Source organism: Thamnophis sirtalis, unplaced genomic scaffold (assembly GCF_051295495.1).
Source record: "Thamnophis sirtalis isolate CommonGarterSnake01/CBP01778 unplaced genomic scaffold, rThaSir2_p1.2 scaffold_6, whole genome shotgun sequence".
Classification (NCBI taxonomy): domain Eukaryota; kingdom Metazoa; phylum Chordata; class Lepidosauria; order Squamata; family Natricidae; genus Thamnophis; species Thamnophis sirtalis.
In genome coordinates, this window is record NW_028261386.1 from 92,026,064 (window position 1) to 92,046,210 (window position 20,147).

The following is a 20,147-nucleotide window of genomic DNA, read 5'->3' on the forward strand; positions in this document are numbered from 1 at the left end:
GTGTGTGTTTGAAAAGGCAACGTGGTTCTGCCAGAGCTCTGAGTCAGACTGAGCTAGTTGCTCCCAGAGAACTCTAAAAAGCCTCTAAAAATGCCCTCTACAGGAGGCGAGAGAACACGTGCCTCCTTTGCATACAAAATTTTTCGCTTTTTAACCCTTGCTTAACTCTTAAAAGGCAAAAAAAATTGCTTATGCATAGGAGGCCCCTAGTTCTCTCGCCTCCTCCTATAGTTAACACTAAGCACTGTTCCAAGTCACTGTGACTTGGAATCTGGCAGCAACTACCTTGTCTTTAATTATTTTTAAAAAATTCTTTAAAATGCTTTCCTTTTCCTCATGACTGGTGAGGCCATGCCTCCCCTGCCTCTAGTGACTGCATGTCCCTGGTATGTATGTATGTATGCATGCATGCATGCATGTATGTATGCACCAGATGTTTAAACTCTAATTATTTAAATATATACAGTTCTTTTAGAACAGGGTTGTCAACCTTTCTTAGTCTGTAGTGGGTTTGTGTTTTTTTTTTGTTTGGGTTCTTTGGGAGGAATTGTTCTTTTTTTATTTAAAAAAATCATATTTTTACAGCATTAGGATTTCACCCAAATGATGCAATTGAAAATTTTGGATCCTTTTGCTATTTTAAAACTTTGGGGAGTAGATTCAAGGAGAAAACATGGTACATTAAACTTTGCAGTGTGACATCCCTTCAGATCAATCTGAATCAGAGCAATGTGGACGTTTTTTTCAAAAAAGTTGGTATGGATACCTTAAGCCTCTGTGAGGCTTAAGATACTTATTTCACTCTTTAATCTTTTAAACCTCCTTGGCCGCAGGAAAAAAATATCAAAATATTTGGCCCCACATAGTCTGGGGAGGCGCTGGGGACAATAAATGGGGTGTTGGGTTGTATTGCATATAATAGTGGCCACCCATGGTTAAAAGCTCAACATTAGCAGCAGTTATAATAGAAGAGAACCACTAAAATAGCACTATATATTATAATATAAATCAGCAGGAATTAAATATTAACAGCAAAATCAATAAAAATGAAAAAAGCATTAAAGATCAGTGGCTAACAGCATTAGAAGAATCTTAAGCTGTCCTAAAGCACCCAACATCCCCCCAAGAAGTTCTCTGGATAGAATCTTGTATCACAGAGGTGTCACTGCTCCAAACTTCCTCTCTTTATGCTTTCCTGCTACTTCTGTGTAGTATAGAATGGAGCAGAACATCTGCAAGCTGTAACCAGTGACTGCCCCTACTGGGGAGATTAGAGATCCCACTTAGAGTGACACTGAAGATAAGGTTGCTTTAGCAAAGCTGGCTGGGGAATCATTCTGGGACTTGAAGTCCTCCAGGCTTAAAGTTGCCAAGGTTGGAGACCCCAGTTTTAGAGGTATGCGTAAAACGAGTTTAATCTTAGAAAATAAAAGTTTTATTTTTCTAAGGAACAGAATAGTGTTTGCTGCTATAAGACAGGGAGCAGGGCAGGAAATGTTGAATCAAGTAGAGATTTTTTTAAAAAAAATAGCATATTGTAAGTAGATTTTATGTGTGGAATGATTCCTTGAACCAGAAAACAACTGCAGTCCTTTTAAATGCATAGCTAAATCCATTTATATACTTTGTGAATAGTTATGTTTATTGGACATGGATTCTATCACCTACTTTTTCATTCCCAGAATAGGTAAAATATATCAACATTCTGCATAATAGCAATAGCTTCCATTCTGAAGAATCCTTTTTTGTATGAGAATGCAAGGGAAGTTCAGGAATCATAAAATATTCCACTTTTATAATTATGAAGTTTCCCTGATATAAAAAGATTTAGATTGTCTTTTTCTGACCAGCTAAAATCAAAATGAAATTGGGCATGAAACATACTGTGCAATATCATTGGTTTTACAGCTGACCAGGCTATAAGTTCAGTTTCACCATACCTAAAAAAGATGATAATCTTTGCTAAATGTCTTGTACAAGGGAAATATTTGAATTTGTCAAACAAAAATAATAATAAGAATAAGAGAATAAAAATGCAATGACAGAGATGATAGGCACTTTAGTGCACTTATGCATGCCCCCTCTACTGACCACTTAAGGTCCACGGAAGTCAATTTGTGACTGAAACTGTGAAAATGTGTAGCTGAGACAACTGAATCAGGTAGGGCATTCCAGACTTTGACAACTCTATTACAGAAATCATATTTTTTACAGTCAAGTTTAGAATGATTTACATTGAGTTTAAAGCAGTTGTTTGTGTGTGTATTATTGCGATTAAAACAGAAAAAGTCATTTACAGGTAAAACATTACGTATAATTTTGTATGCAATATCTAGGTCTGACCACAAGCAATGCAGTTGTAAGCGTGGCACGACAAAACCACGCTTCACTAAAGCGCGCCCGATTAAACCACGTCGCTGACGTCATCAGCAGGGCGACAACAGCGACCGCAGAGGAAAAAAGGCACTTTAAATAGCGCTTTGAAAGCAAGCCGATTCACGTTAAGGTAATGGTTAGGTTTAGGGTTAAGTTAAGGGTTAGGGTTAGGTTAAGCGTTAGGGTTAGGTTTAGGGTTAGGTTAAGGGTTAGCGTTAGGTTTAGCGTTAGGTTAAGGGTTAGGGTTAGGTTTAGGGTTAGGTTTAGGGTTAGGTTTAGGATTAGGTTTAGGGGGTTAGGTTTAGGTTTAGGGGTTAATTTTAGCTTTAGCGTTCGCAGCGTGCTTTTTTCATCGCGCTGTGATAACGTCAGCTACGCGGTTTCGTCGAGCGCGCTTTAGTCGAACGCGGTTTTGTGGTGGAACCGTTGTAAGTTATCCAAACCAAGAATTTCAAGTCTAGTAACATAAGGAATTCTACTTTGTACAGAAGAGTGCAAGACTTTTCTCGTGAAGTACTTCTGAACCAACTCAATTGTACTGATGTTAGTTGTTCTACTCTGAAGGATATTTAACCCAATATGGCATTAATGACAAGTAATGCATCAAATATTTATTGAAGGTTCTAACAATAGACACTGAATGTTGCAATTCTTTCTTCCAAATATTCTGAAGAACAATTAAGGGGGAAAGTTCCCTTCCCAGTGTTTTATGACATCTTATAACCAAAAGATTAAATTGTTTTGGTTCTGAGATATCTTTTTATGCTGTTTCTATGTTGGCTAATCCTTCACATTTTTGTGGTTTCAGAACATGATGAAACTGGTTGATAAGGAATAATTTGTTGAATTTACTTTCCAGTAATTAGAATGTAAGTCTGAAAAACAATTCCAGCTTTTCATAAATGTGGAATGACAAACCTCTAGCTTAATGTGAACATGGGTTAAGTATTAAATCAGTTGAGGACTTCTTGGGGCACAGCTGTGCAACTTATTTTCCACAGTAATGTGCCAGATATCTCTGGGCCACCACAAATAAGCTGTAAATGATTGCTCTTTACAGTAGATTGGACTCCTGTTGCAGTGAAGTACTATAGTATGTATGCTTATTGTTAATATATGAGATGCAAACTCTGCATATATGCAGTTCTGATCAAATTTAGAATTGAAGTAATATATGATTCTGCATACATTGGTGGACAGAACTTATATATATTTATACTTTCCCTTAGGCAAATGCCACCCCCAACAAGATTTCTAATGGGCATCCTAAATTTTTCTCTCTAGAAAACTCAAGACAATTCCTGTCTATATGGAATTCAACTCTTGTCTATATGGATCTCAACAAACCAGCCCGATATAGCAATTTGAATATTGAACTAAATCTAAAACATAAAAACAGATTCTAATTCACACTCAGTTATAAAGTTAAATGGGTCACTTTTGATACCATTGTTATAAAGATAAAATGGAGTAATGAATCATCTTAGAGATTAATAATCCATCTGCTTGAGGATTTCTGAAACCATTTCTACCTGGGCAAGTACAAATTATTTCAACCTTCTTTAACCTACATCCTTCCAAATGTGTGGATGTCAACTCTCAGAATTTCCAGTCTGCTCAGCCATTGTTCTGAATTCTTGGAGTTGAAGTCCAAACAACAGGAAGGCTCCCATGCCTGGTCTATTTTACCTTACAAATAATTCATTCCACATCTGGATAATAAGCCAACCTCAGTTTGGCAAAGATTAAACATTCCAAAACATTCTAAATATTCTCAGCAGGAAATAAAGAATTCTCCATAAACCAAGTTAGTTAGAATGTTAAATTTAAACTGGATGGTATTTCATGGAGATGACGTCAGAGTTGTAACATAATATATGTATAAAATGACCTTACGAATAAAGATGCTTATATAGGTATTTCAGGATAATGTTGCAGGATCCAATCAGGGTCAGTCATCAGGACCAGAACAAATGATAGCTAATGACTTAAAAGCCAGCCATCAACACACCCCAATCAACATCTAAAAAGCCACTTACAACAGGCACTATAAATGCCACACACAGAACAGCACACACTCAGCTAGAAAGAAGTTCCCTGAAGATGGGCTCCAGCACAAGTCCGAAAACTCATAAAATAAAACCCCTGGTCCCAAAGACCAACCCAGATTAAATTCTGCAAAATGACCTTATCTTAAATTACTTAGAAATCCCTTGGCCTCTCAAGGAAGGAAAATAAAGTGCTACTTAAAAGTTTCCTGTAATGCTTACAGTAGGGTAACACTGGAATCTCAGAGGAGATCTGTCACAGCTTAGAGTGTTTTCTTACACTTTGGGATGGTCATGTCTCCTTTATAAAACTACTAATCAAATGCTGTCCTATGCCTCAGCTAGTGTAATTCAGGATTTATGTACACAATTGTTAACTTCTAGATTTATCTTTAAGTAAATGTAAGTTTACCTCTAAGCACTAATCCAGTAAAGGTAAAACTGTATCTCCCAAGAGATAAATGTATCAGTGAAAACTTCAACATAAAATTTCCAAAAATTTATTTTTTGGAAAATGTTACTAAATCAAAATTTCTGTGAGGCTACTCAGAACCCATTTCTCTCTCTCTGTATCTTTCAATCTTTTCTGGACTACAGATTTACTATCACAATACTAAGGGCTGACTTCAGTGGCTGTAATCTACTGGTTCAGACTGGGTCGCCTGATTGGTAGCAGAAATCATGGGTGGCCCTAACCACTCGCCCCAGCTCTGAGGCATCCCTTTTAAGCCCTTTTTTCACCAATAGTGCATGCGTGGAAGGCGCGTGCACTCGCATTTGTGAACCGGTAAGGAAGTTAAGTGAATCCCACCCCTGGCTGATTTGTATACCCTAGTTAAGTTAACTTATTACAGGTAGACCTCAACTTACAACAGTTCACTTAGTGATTGTTTGAAGTTACAACAGCACTGAAAAAAGTGACTTATGACCATTTTTTCACACTTATGACCATTGCAGCATCTCCATGGTCACATGATTTACATTTGGATGCTTGACAACTGACTCACATTTATGATGACCTTCTGACAAACAGAGTCAACACGGAAGCCAGATTCACTTAACAACCATGTTATTAATTTAGCAACTGCAGTCATTCACTTAACAAATGTGGCTGATAAGAAATCTCTAGGCATTGATCAAATAATTAATAATTAACCAAGCAGAACATCCTCTAAGTTCCTCTGTTATTTGACACATTGCCTTTAATGATAGGAAATCTGTTTAATTCTTCACAAATCAATTACACAAATTGCAAATTGGGAATTTCATATTCATATCAACTACATGTTTGTAACTGGCACATAAAATCCTGACTTTTATGATATCCTCTGGAGATGTACTATAGGTGTTGGGAAGCAGAGCAGCACATTTTTTCACAGTATCAAAGAAGCAGTTAGACAGCTGACACACACCACAAGGGCTGGATGCACCAGAAAATGATCAGTTACCTTAAAAATGATAGTTTAAGACTTATGCCCATCAGCACATATAATTATGCAACACAGCTATCCTTCTCACTCAGATCCTACACAGTTACAAAATTTCACCACAGTTTCATGACTGCTTCTCACAATTCCAACCTTCCCTCCCCTCATATTGAAATTGTTTCTATCTTTATTTTGTAAAGAAATAAAATAGATATTCAGTTGGTGCCAAATAATGTAATGGCTTTGAAGCCAGTTAGCAATTTCCAGAATTCTGCTGGAAATCCATTATGTGGACATGTTTATCTTGGCTGCGTTATCTCGATAAAGATTATAGAATTAATACAATGAAGTTGTATAGAAAATAAAGCATTTTGTTTAATATCAGAAAATAAGGAGATGAACGAAAAGTAGATCTTTACAATCGAACTATGAAGAGTAAAGTACTTCAGATACTTGAGGGGCTTGTTTGTAGATCACCTTCTTATTGTATTGGTTTATTAGAATTTTGAATCTGTCTTGCCACCAAAGGCTCACAAATTATAAAATTATTGATTGATTTAGTCATTAGATCTATATCTTGTTTTTCCTCCGAGGTCAAGAGGGCATGCACAAAACTTTTTCTTCCAGTCTTCCCTCCTGTTACTCCTAGCAACAATAATCCTGTCCCAAAGTTTCCATAGCTAAGCATGGATTTTCATTGAAATCTTGTTCAAAATAATGGGACCCTGTATTAATTCTGGGCACATTGTCAAAATGACCTCAGCATGTATATGTTCATTCTCCACTTCCAATGTACATTTTTCCATGTAGTGTCATCTCTAGTGCTTCTGTCTGTTTTGAATAACCTGTTTCAATTTGTTGCAAGTTAACCCCAATAATTCATTTCCATATTGAAAAACACCCATTGATGGAGTCAGTCCTTAGTAATACTTTTGAAAAATGCCTCTTATAATGACAATGGTTATAATTCCTGCCTTCCAAATAGAAAATTATTAGTCTATGCACGCTACTTTTTCCTGTGCTTTTTTTCCGAGTCCAAGGGTGTCCTGTTTCACCATTTACTGGTCATCTGTGATTTACCCTAAACTAGAAACTGAAATGGTGCACCATTAGCCGTTAGAAATTATAGATTAATTTGCTATTGATGTCTTCTGGAATGCCCTTAGGGATGTTTTCTCAGTTTGTCTTTTTTTTTTGCATTTCTTGCTTATCTAGCATAGAAATACTAACAAGGATTGACACTCTTTAACCTTTCAAATCAGGGACCTGTTCCATGGAGAGAGGTTTTTCCACAGACGGGAGGGGGTGTGGTTTGGCCTGCTGCCTTCATCCCATGGATGGCCCTTCTCTTGTTTGCACAGTCCAGTTTTTGGTATGCCATGGCCTGGTGCTGGTCCACAACCAGGGATTGGGGACCCCTGTTTTATGGCCTTTATCTTTTAGGAAATTAAAAAATGAACATATTAAAACTGGGGCAGTGGGATAGGATAGCAGTGGGATGGAAGATGGTATTTCTGTGCTGCAAATTAAGATGACTTCATGCAAAAGATGTAAAACTTTTTCATCTTTTATAATGGTATCAGAGCAGAATACTGAAACAGACACACACCCTTGCGCAACAATTAAAGGTACAAGCATTCTAACATTTTTCTATCATGGCTTCTCATCTCCTCTCTTTCTTGGCCATTTTTTACATACCTTGAGGGTAGGAGAGATAGAGGTGGGGGGAGGAGAGGAGAGAAGAGAGAGAGGAGATACTAGAACATTTCTGTTTTGTGGTTCTTTCTCTCAGACTTTCTCTGTTCCAGAAACAAGGGAGTGAATATTAATGTTCCATTAACTCTCTCAACCTTGTTTTGAACATTATAAGTTGCCTGTAGAAGTTACCTTACAATGCTTTTTTTTGGGGGGGGGATTGGTTATTATAGTTTCATGACATCCTATTTACCCTGTGGTCTGCCTAATCATGTCATATGAACAGCGTCCGTTTGTTTACTTCATAAAGCTGGCTTAGTAACTAAAGAAGATGACGGTATTTAATTATCAGTGAGATAAATAATGTATGCAAATAATCATTAATGTGAAGATTATTTTGCTAATTTAATATAACATTAATATAACAAATAATACATATTCTTGACAATTTTGGTAATAGCTAGGCATTTTATGAGTATTGCAGAAAGTGAATGAATAAAAACTTTATTCTGGCATCTGTAAAACAGGCTACAGCATATAAAAGTGAATGCTTTCTTTAAAACAGCCCTACATATTCCTCTGCTTAGACTATAAATAACTTCACCTATTCTTCTTAATGTCAATTTAACATTTTTTTCTTAAGTGCAGCACTGACATCCTTCAGTACAATAAATAAGAGCTCACTTTTAAACATCTCCCAAGGAATGTTGTTAGAATATTACTTTGTAAAGGTTTATGCAGCTCTGGAAATCAGCAGTTAAAGGCTATAATTCTATATTCGGGGGACAGAGAACCGGAGTATGGTCTTGGTGTGCCACACAAATGTGGGTCAGACTAACCAAAATTGTACCCACAGCAGAGCCGTTAGCATTATTTCTGACAACAGATACCCAAATAAAACTGCAACAATGTCTTTGTGCTATATTTTATTTGGCATTTTCCCACTCCCAGCTATCTCTCGATGTAGTACTAAGTAGGGAAATAAATTACTGTAGAATAAGTGGGATGTATTCTAGGGAATGAATTAATTAGTAGGCTGTAATTACCTAGCAGGCATCTTTATTCACAAGAAAATTCTGTTCTGCTCACTGGGAATGATCTTTCATTTTCAGTCTTTAGTCAATAAATGGCTTGCGTTTCCTAATGTTGAGATTGGCTGCTTAATTAATCATTTCCTGAAACAGTACCTAATCATCAGCCTATCTTTAAATTGCAATTTCCCTAATTCCAGAGGGTTATAATCATCTGGTTTTTTTTTTTTTAACATGGATTGCAGCAAGTAGTATAGATGAAAGAAAATTAAGAATGATTGAATATATGCCTATGTAAGAGCATGGTAGAAGCACTGAAGGGGTGGGATCAACAATATCAAAATGCATGTGTATGGTTGCACCTTCCCCCTTTGATATGTGCGCAATGAATATAACACCGGTTGAAAAGTGGTAGGACTTGACATGTGCATTTGTGTCTGTCCTTTGAACATCATCAAATGTCACTGTATGCATTTAGCAAAAAGAAATGAATGAATGCATGAACATGAATATAAAATGAATATAAAATGATGTGCCTGAAAGGATAACCATAAAAGTAAGTCCAAGCTCAAAAGGGGTATGAAGTTGGACTCGACTACTTCATATGTCATGCATTCATTAAAATCCTGCCTTTGGGGAGTTTTTTGGAAATTCACCTAGACAGATTGAGCTACCACTCCATTCCTAAAAAGAACGGTCTTTATTCAATGAATTGCCTGAAGAAATGGAAGAAGCAAGATAAGGCAGCAATCAAATGAAATCACGATGTAGTATAAAAAGTGAGCAAATACTGAAAATATATATAAAATACAGACCTCATATATAGAGACAATTTCATCCGAATTCTCAGCTAGGTTATATGCTATTTCCTAAGATGGCTCTGGAGAGTAACCAGTTTTCCTTTTCCAAGTCAAAGAAAGAAAGAGAAAGAAAGAAAGATAGAAAGAAAGAAAGAAAGAAAGATAATTTCCATAATTTTTAAGCCATGTACTTTAATTTAAGGGCTATCTAAATGTAACATTTTCATTTAACAATTGCATCAACATCAGTGGTGGGTTTCAAAAATTTTTGGAACCTACTCTGTGGGTGTGGCCTCCTTTGTGGGAGTGGCTTGCCAGCCATGTGACCTGGTGGGAGTGGCTTACCGACCATGTGTTTTTTCTCCCCCCCTCTCCCTCTCTCTTTCCTTCCTTCCTTTTGTCTCTCTGTCCCTTTTTTCTTTTTTTCTTACATCTCTCTCTCACTCTTTTCTTTCTTTTTTCTTTATTTATTTATTTATTTCTTCCTTTCTTTCTCTTTCTCTCTCTCTCTGTGTCAGTCTGTCTCTGTGTGTGTGTGTGTGCGTGTGGCAGTGGTGGGTTTCAAAATTGTTTGGAACCTCTTCTGTAGGTGTGGCCTGCTTTCCGGGTTCATTGGTGGAACCTCTTCTAACCGGTTTGGTAGATTTGACGAACTGGTTCTACCGAATAGGTGTGAACTGTTAGGAACCCATCTCTGATCAACATGATTATCACCACCCTCTTTTGTAAAAGTAGGAATGGGCAGTCTAATCTTAGCAGATATCTAGACAGTGCCAGTAGAGGTGATTCTAATCTTTTATTACTTATTGTTAGATTCCCAATACTGCAATTTTGCATCAGTAAGGAGTGACTTGATTACATGCCATCAGGTTGCTATTAATTCTTCAATTTTCTCATGATTATCTGTCCTCAATCTAGTCTTTCAGATCTTCCAATGGTATATTTATTTCCACTGTAATTGAATCCATCCATCTTCTTGCTGACTGCTCTCTTTCCTTTCCATCTTTCCCAGCATTATAGCCTTTTCCAGAAGGCTAGGTCTTCACATAAGTGTTCAAAGCAGAATAATTTGAAACTGGTCATGTTAGATATCCCCCCCCCCCCCCCCGCTGACAGACTGAAAGAGGTTTCCACCAAAGTCTCATTGGTCAATCTCATTGGTCAAGAGGTCTGACAGATCCCTTTAAAAGGGGATGCTGCCCACACATTCTCCAGCTGGATGTTTACTTGACTTGCAATAAAGAGCTGTTGTTTACTGAAGCCTTTGTGCCTCCTTTACCCAATCTAACACTGGCGACGAAGTGGGATAGGAAGGCAACTAGGCAAACAAAAAGAGCGAAGCCTTGCAAGTACATCTAGATTTAGATTTAGATTAGATTTAGATTTATTTTATTTGTATGCCGCCCTTCTCCGGGAGGGACTCAGGGCGGTGAACAACTCAAGGGGGAAACGGGAAACATAGAACACAATACAAGTAGTTAAAATAGCCAAGAATCAACAACCACACAGGTCGAGAGGGGAGGGGAACTCATCAACCCCAGGCCTGCCGGCAAAGCCAGGTTTTGACGGCTTTTCGGAAGGCCTGGAGAGAGGTGAGGGTCCGAATCTCTGCGGGGAGTTCATTCCAGATGGCCGGAGCTGCCACAGAGAAGGCCCTCCCCCGGATAGTAGCCAGGTGGCATTGGCTGGTAGACGGAACCCGGAGGAGGCCGACCCTGTGTGATCTAATGGGTCTTTGGGAGGTAATTGGCAGCAGGCGGTCTCTCAAGTACCCAGGTCCAATACCATGAAGGGCTTTATAAGTTACGACTAGCACTTTGAAGCATATCCGGAGACTGATCGGTAGCCAGTGCAGCTCGCGGAGGATAGGTGTAACGTGGGTGTACCGAGGTTCACCCACAATCGCTCGCGCGGCTGTGTTCTGGACGAGTTGAAGTCTCCGAGTACTCTTCAAGGGCTGCCCCATGTAGAGCGCATTGCAGTAGTCCAGTCTTGAGGTCACAAGAGCATGAGTGACTGTTGCGAGTGCCTCCCGGTTCAGGTAGGGACGCAACTGGTGCACCAGGCGAACCTGGGCAAATGCCCCCCTGGTCACAGCCGACAAATGATGTTCTAAGGTCAGCTGTGGGTCCAGGAGGACTCCCAAGTTGCGAGCCCTGTCTGAGGGGCGTAAATTTTCACCCCCCAGCCTGAGTGATGGAATATTAACCAAATTCTTGGGAGGGAAACACAACAGCCACTCGGTCTTGTCTGGATTGAGCACAAGCTTGTTAACCCCCATCCAGACCCTGACAGCCTCCAGGCACTGGCACATCATGTCAACCGCTTCACTGAGTTGGCACGGGGCGGACAGATACAACTGTGTATCGTCCACGTATTGATGGTATTTTATCCCGTGCCGTCGAATGATCTCACCCAGTGGCTTCATGTAGATATTAAACAGGAAGGGGGATAGGACCGAACCCTGAGGAACCCCATATTTCAGGGGCCTAGTGGTCGACCTCTCCCCCCCCAACCAACACCGACTGCGACCTGTCCGAGAGGTAGGAGGAGAACCACCAAAAAACGGTGCCTCCCACCCCCACCTCTCATAACTGTCGCAGAAGGATACCATGGTCAATGGTATCGAAGGCCGCTGAGAGGTCGAGAAGCACTAGGATGGAGGGATGACCTCCATCCCTGGCTCTCCAGAGATCATCGGTCAGTGCGACCAAAGCGGTTTCCGTGCTGTAGCCAGGCCTGAATCCAGACTGAAAGGAGTCTAGATAATCGGCTTCATCCAAGGACTGTTGGAGTTGAGAGGCTACCACTTTCTCAACAACCTTCCCAATGAAGGGGAGGTTGGAGACTGGACGGTAGTTGTTCAAACTGGCTGGATCCAGCGATGGCTTCTTCAGGAGGGGTCTCACCACCGCTATCTTCAATGCTGGTGCATCCCGTGAGGCTGAACAACCAGAGAGAACCATAATGGCCAAGCACACCCCACCAACTCCATACAATCCAGCTACAGAACACTGGGAATCATACATGCTACGATTCGAGTGTTTCCTGGAAGTGAATGATCTCACGGGAGTTCCAGAAGCCCGGAAAAAGAACCTGTTCCTAGGGTACTGCAGCTGGGAAGTATTCAAGATGGCAAAAAACCTCTCAGAACTGACCCCTCTACAAGCAGTATCCTGGTCTGCATTACAACAAATGCTGAAGACCCACTATGCGCCAAAGCCATCTAAATATGTTCACCGGTACCAGTTCAATATACAGAACCAGAAGGAGGGAGAATCGATCAACAAATACGTGGCGGCTCTCTGGAAAGCCACAGCCCACTGTAAGTTCCGTGAACTGGACAACCTGACTCTGGATCACATAATTTTGGGAATGCGAGATCTCAATCTGCAGAGAAGGCTTCTGGCTAGATCCAACCTCTTTCTGCAGATTGCACTACATGAAGTTAGAGCATCTGAATCAACAACCCAATCAGTGGTGACCCTCCAGCACCATAGCGTACCTCTGGATGCGCGGAAAAGTACCTGCATCCACCGCGAGACCACACAGCCCGAGAGCTCTGAGAGCGAGGAGGAAGACAGCTACCACATGCGCAGTAGCCAAACAAAGCTGGCGCAAAAATTCAATTCACAAACTGCCCTGCACCAGCTGTGGAGGAGACCATGTCCGATCATCCTGCCGTTTCTGCGAAGCCATTTGCCACCGATGTGAGTGGAAAGGACACATTGCCAAGATGTGCTGCAGCGATTTTCCTGTGACCGCAGGACACCCCAAGGGGGGCCAAAACCGCAAACAGTGACCCAAATCAGGGGCTTGGAAGAAGGGGTTCAGAGGGAGATGATAGAATCACCAATCTCACTTCTGCCAGTTCTTAGCCACTGCATGCCAAGTGGTACCGAAGCCCCCATTGCATTTTACTCCAGGACATTATCCGCGGCAGAGCGGAACTACAGCCAACTGGACCATGAGACTTTCACTGCAGTAGCCGAAGTAAAGAGATTCCACGAGTATCTCTATGGCCGGGATTTCGAACTGGTCACAGACCACAAGCCTTTGTTAGGGTTATTGGCTGGGGATCACCCCACCCTGGTATCACTACCTCCCCGAATGATCAGATGGACAATTTTTCTAGCAGCCTACTCCTACCACCTCGTCCACCGACTGGGCACCACATTAGGGCACGCGGATGCTTTGAGTCACTGCCCATTGCCCGAAGTTCTCACTGACCCCACCCCTGAGACATTGGTCCTCCTCATTGACTGCCTGGACACCGGACCTGTCTCATCCAGTGACATGGCATGCCACTCTGCAAAGGACCCCATAATAAAGCAAATTTTGAACTGGATGTGGAGGGGGTGGCCCAAGGGGCCTGTTGGAGCTGAATTCAAAATGTACTTTCCAAGTGGGATGAATTGTCGGTTATTAACTGTTGTTTATTTTGGGGGGACAAGGTAGTCATTCCCAAACAATTGCGCACAGCAGTCCTTGAAGCGCTGCACGTAGGTCATCCTGGGATTGTTAGAATGAAGTCGCTAGCAAGGAGTTATGTTTGGTGGCCTAACATGGACAGGGACTTACAAGAATGGGTGACTACATGCATGCCCTGTCAGGAGTCCAGACTGGCTCCCCCAGAAGTGGTCATCAAGGAATGGGAGCGCCCACAAGCAGCATGGTCCAGAATACACATAGACTTCGCTGGACCAGTCCACGGCCAAACTTTCTTCATAGTTGTGGACGCATATTCAAAATGGTTAGAAGTAGTCCTGATGAATTCCACTACAGAGGAATCAGTCATCAAGGTACTATGGAGACTATTCTCCACGCACGGCCTCCCTGATGTACTAGCCTCTGACAACGGGCCCCAATTCACAGCCATGCCATTCGAAACATTCTTAGCAGCTCAGGGAATCAGACATGCCCTGGTTGTGCCGTTCCATCCGGCCTCCAATGGCCAGGCAGAATGGATGGTAAGATCCGCAAAGTAAGCCCTCAATAGGATGGGCCCAGGCGATGGGCAAACACGAATTGATCACTACTTACTCATACAACACATCACACCCAGTGCTACCACTGGAAGAAGCCCGCTGAACTCCTCGTGGGCCGCTGCCTAAGGTCTCACTTAGATCAGCTACACCCAAATTATTCCACCTCAACACCTCCTGACTCCATGAGCAAAGTCAGGTCTTTCACCATAGGAGATTCGGTATATGCACACAACTACACCGGGGGAACATTATGGATTCCCGCAACTATAATTGGAATTACCGGTCCTCGGTCGTACATCATAAAACTTGAGGATGGTAGAAATTGGAGAAGGCATATAGACCAACTCTGTAGCCGCTTGTCTAACTCAGTGCTTAGACAACCAAATATAACTCCTGCACAAACCGAAAGAAGCAACATGAAAAACAATAGTTCCTCCAAACCCGAGCAAAGCCCGAGAATATCGGAAGACTTATCTGACTTCGATGCAGGCCCACAGCGAGTTCCGAGCGAGTCAACACCAGAAGATCCAGCCGCGGCCTGGGAAAGGTTCCAGGAGGTTGCGTGACTACGTCACTAGTTAGATTGTTCCATCCTAGAGGGGAGGGGTGTTAGATATCCATCCCTGCTGGCAGACTGAAAGAGGTTTCCACCAAGGTCCTCTGTTCTGGTGGGAAGAGAGGTTGAATCTCATTGGTCAAGAGGTCTGACAGATCCCTTTAAAAGGGGATGCTGCCCGACCATTCTCCAGCCTGATGTTTACTTGACTTGCAATAAAGAGCTGTTGTTTACTGAAGCCTTTGTGTCTCCTTTACCCGATCTAACAGGTCATTTGTGCCTTGAATGAGAAGTCTGAGTTGATTTGTTTGATGGTCCATTTGTTTTCTTGGTTGTCCATGGTATTCCCAGGAGTCTTCCCCAACACCCAACTTCAAAAGCATCAATAGTTTTCCAATCTTGCTTCTTCAAAGTCCACATCAGTAAGAAAGCTTCCAATGAATAACTAATGAGAAAAAGAAAAAGTTTACATTTGTTATATGCCTGAACATTTAACAGTTAGAACATTTAGCAATTCTGTTTGGCAAATGAATATATATTGAACATTTGGAAATATCTTTGTAGTAGCTAACTTCTAAGAAACAGAATTGGTCTTTCCTTTCCTTTCCTTTTCTTCCTGAGTAGGAGGGATTCTCTATCCTAGTTTCTTCTAAGCTTCTATGTGTGCTCTGTGAGATGACTCTCTCCATGCTCTACTCAACCTACTTGGACCAATTTGTCAAGAATACTATCAGATAAATATCCGTCATTTGAAGCCTTTATAGTGGCAAACGCAAATAAATCAGAGACACATTTTTGCTAAGCACATCAGCAGACAGCTCTAGCCTAATGTATTGGCCTTCAGACCTCCAGTGAAGTTGTTTCCCACCCATCCTGTAAGGAGTAAATTCTGGCTAAATGAAACATTTTATAGGGAAACCAATTTAATCTGTAGCACATCTGTCCTATTTAATGAATGCCTAATTGATTAAGTAATTTGTCCACAAAGCAGTTGCATGGTTATTAACTAATTTTCATCTTTATGTTTATATTTAGTGTGCATTTGCATAATTACTTTAATTATTATGCTTCCTTTCACTCAACAAATTATTGCTGTCAGTTTTGACCGAAAAAGTGTTTCCAAATCTTCTTTTATACAATGACAAAAAAAATTTAACCTTCTAGAATTCTCTTGTAGAAATATATGGTATATTTGGACCACTATATATTCTCCTTGCTCAAGAGGTACTAAATATTGTTTGAAATTTCATTTGATATTAAAAGATGTTTAATGTCTCATTTACATTTGGCAGGTTTTCACTAGTACATTTGACATGCAAATAATATTGAGTACATGAAAGTTTGGATGGATGTACCTAAGAGTATCTGGAAAAGTGTGAAAACTGGCGTGCAATAGTGCTTAAAAATTACAGTTAACTCTTAAAAAGCAATTATCAAGATGTGATAACCTTGATTATATTGCTGTAGCAGTATAATAAATACCATTGGTAGATCAAATCTTCATTCTCTGCTATAGCTCCTATTAGATTAAGTGAACTTCTGATCCGAAAGCTAAGGACAGAGGTTATCACTGCTGCCATGACATTGGATGATGGGTGTCATGATCCAAGGAGTGAAAAAGGCAGGTACAATTCCAAAGCAGTTACATTTTGATTTAATTTTCTCATTCAAAATTAAGATTTCATCTTTGAATTCCACGTTCTAAATTCAAACCCATTTTGAATGTTTGCAATGCTACTTTACCAAGTTGATAATAGTAAAAAAATTGTATAGGTCAGAATGTTTGACACATGGGAGATCAGGATGTGGATCATTGTTTGTTTCCAATATTTCCCCTCCCCCAGCTTTTGCAGATTCGTTTACTTTTAGTCTTTTAATGAATGCTTTGCTCTGGTGTATCCAAGTCTTAATGCCCTGATTCCCTACAGACTCTAAATTCTATCTTAGATTTCTCCCCAGTGGGATTCATATAGAAGCCGACTCAAATACCTAATGGCGCCACAGGAAATTCTCTTGTAATAGATACCCTATGGTGTAAAACCAATATTTTGTTTTTAAAGTGATTTCCTTTTTTTGTTCAGTCTCCCCAACTTGCTTTTTTACCAAGCCAAAACATCAGAAGTTATTATCAGTCCTAAAGGAGAGAGTTTAATAAGCTGAATGGTGGCTGACTCACGGATTACCACATAACTTCTCAATTAATTTCTTGTAATCCTTGCTCCATATCATATATTCCAGAAAAAGAGAGAGACCAAAACAATTATGACAGAATTTGAACTTTATCTGATGTGCATTCTTTAAAGATGAATTAAGAGGAATGTGTATTCTTAGCAATTTCACAGCCTATTGCACAGTAAATTTACATGTAACACACAGGAAAATTGAATTTTTCTTCTTTGTAAGATTCTCTTTCATCAAATTGAATTGAATACTGAGGGGGAGGGAAAGACCCTGAATAAGTAGTCCTAGAAATGAATACACATTTCACTCCATTTAAGTGATGGATACTATAGGATCTAGGTTGTCTCTAGGCCAGCCAAACAAGTATAGATTATTGTATCCCATACCACACATACAGGTAATCCTTGATTTACAATCACAATTGAGCCCAGAATTTCTGTTGCTGAGCAAGACAGTTGTTAAATGAGTTTTGCCCATTTGATAACCATTTTTGTCATAGTTGTTAAGTGAATCATTAAGCGAATCGGGCTTCCCACATTGACTTTGGTTGTTGGAAGCCAGCTGAGAAACGACTCTGGGATAAATGCCTGCCATTTGCCAAGTGTCAAAATTTTGAGCGTGTAACCATAGCAATGGTCGTAAGTGTGAAAACTGATCATGTCATTTTTTCAGTGCTGTTGTAACTTCGAGTGGTCATTAAATGAAGTTGTAAGTGAGAACTACCTGTATGCAAGAATGAGAGAAAACACTAAAACAAACGCAGAAGATATTATAAAACACTTACTTCTGTATATCACCTCAATTAATCCTTTCTTAAAACTGCAGTACAGAATCTTTGTACTACAAGAGTTTTTATGGAGGGCTTCACATTTCACAAAATCATGTGCAATCACCAAAATACATTATATATTAATCTTCTAGATGTCAAACTCAAGGCCCGCTGGCTGCTTAGATCTAGCCTGTGGGGCACCCTGGAAACAATGAAAGACTGGCCCGTGGTGCCTTTGCCAGTGAAACTGGAGCTCCATTTTCACTGGCAGAGGGTTGCAGGAGGCCATTGTGGCTGAAAAAGGTGCCCCTGACACAAGTGATGTTGAGCTGGCCATGCCCACCCTAGCCCCCCAAGGTCAAATACAATCCTAATGTGGCCCTCAATGAAATTGAGTTTGACATACCTGCTCTAGATCTATGAAATCTATGTAGTTACTGCCCCACTGTTCAAGATTTCACTGTTACTGTCTTCCCTGGGAACTTTTCCTTCCAAAATATAGCGTGATCCAAAGTCAGAACGCACATGCAACCACAAGAAAAGTCAGCAATTAAAGATATAGATCAGTTCATAGGAAAGGAGCCAATCAGCAGAATGAACTGCTAAAATGGTGACTTATGGAGAAGAATGACTAGTGTCAGCAACAGTCATTGGCCCCCACCTGATACAATCAGTCAAGAATTTAATATTATATCTTCGCTGGCATAAACCTAGTAAATTCCAATGCCTAAACTCACAGAAATAGGTCATATTTTCTACATTGCCAATTGTCTATATGAATACGATAACAAGGCATAGAAAAAACTAAAAGCCGACTGGAGTATGCCAAAGATTGAAGTCCAACTTCAAAATGTATTGCTTTGGAAGTTGGGTGGCTTGATATCACAAAAACCATCCACAGGGAAAGAAGAAAGAGGTGAGGAGAGGAGGATTGAAGGGAGAGGAAGAGAAGGAGAGAGGGTAGGAAGGGGAAGAGAAGTAGGAGAAAAGTAAGGGAAGAAGGAAGGGGAAGGAGAGGAAGAAGGAAGAAAGTAGAGAAGGGAGGGAGGGAGAAAAGAAAGGGAAAATAAGGTGGTGTTACAACAGGAGGAAGGGATGGTAAATAAAGCAACCCAAACTGTGTATTATAACCTATTAAATGAAATAACAAATGTATAAGAATGATAAATGTAAAGAAGAATAACAATTATGTGAATGTATACTTAAAATGCTACCTAAGAAAAAATAAATAAATAAAAATTCTGGAAAAAAACAACAACCACCTGATACAAATCATTGTTCCAGTGCTCATATTTTATTTTTTAAGTTCCTAAGCTGCAAATGATTCTGGTCTGAATATAGTGCTGCATAAATTTAGTTAAAGAAAATCTAGTTGAATGAATATCTGGATTGAACAACATTGCTCACTCATTATTGCTATGGTTCTGCCATATTCTACCAAAGGCACATTGAACATAAGGAAAATGTTCAAAGGCTTTGTGGTTACAAACATTATTCCATACACTTTATCAATATGTTAAGTTGCACACTCAAAACAAAAATAAAAAAGTGCTCAGTTATTTCTGGAAAAGGCTAACAATTAAGGCCTTGATCTCTGTAGACAGAAAAATTCAAAAACCTTGTGTTAATTTCTTCAGCAATGTAAAACATTGCTCAGCGCACACATACATACACGCAGACACCTGTGTTATAAAAAACTTGAAATTAAGCTTAGAGAATAATTAGCTATGGAAATAAGAGTTGGGCACTAAGGTTGTAATTGTCCTATCATACCCTTATTATTTAAAAGTGGAAGGGAGTTGTTTATAATAACCATCTTAGATTACTGAAATGGTGGTTTAGCCATTTGTCAGATGTTCATGAGAAACGGGGAAGGCAGGCTGAATCTGCAGGACCCTCTCCCTCTGTTACCCCCTTCTAGCCTTTGGCTTGTTCTAGTGGGTGACAGAGCATAGCAATGTGTTGGGCTTGACATTTATCCTGAGAATAAATCACTTTGGATAGCCTTAAAGGGTAAATAATTGAACACAGATTAGTGTTGAAAAGTGAGAAGGAGGAATAAAGTAAGTTCAGCTCAAGGGGCCACCAACATACAAGAGTCAACATTTCCCCTAGTTTTTCCTTTCGCCAATAAGTGCAATCTCTGAGCACATTTATTTACTGTATGTGTAGATGTGTATATACATATATAATATGAATATGTGTGTGAGTGTGTGTATTGCTGACTCAATAAAGAGAATATATATCTTGTAATACAATCTACAGCACAAAAAGAG

At 40.0% G+C, this 20,147-nt stretch overlaps 1 protein-coding gene across 1 annotated transcript; it reads left to right on the forward strand.

Annotated features, from left to right (window-relative positions):
- Positions 1-12,344: 12,344 nt before the first annotated feature.
- LOC148045079 (uncharacterized) lies at positions 12,345-13,179 on the forward strand. The gene is made up of 2 exons (XM_087719023.1): positions 12,345-12,976; positions 13,017-13,179. Exons 1-2 carry the CDS (start codon positions 12,345-12,347, stop codon positions 13,177-13,179), a joined length of 795 nt encoding a protein of 264 aa, XP_087575149.1.
- The last annotated feature ends 6,968 nt before the right edge of the window (positions 13,180-20,147 follow it).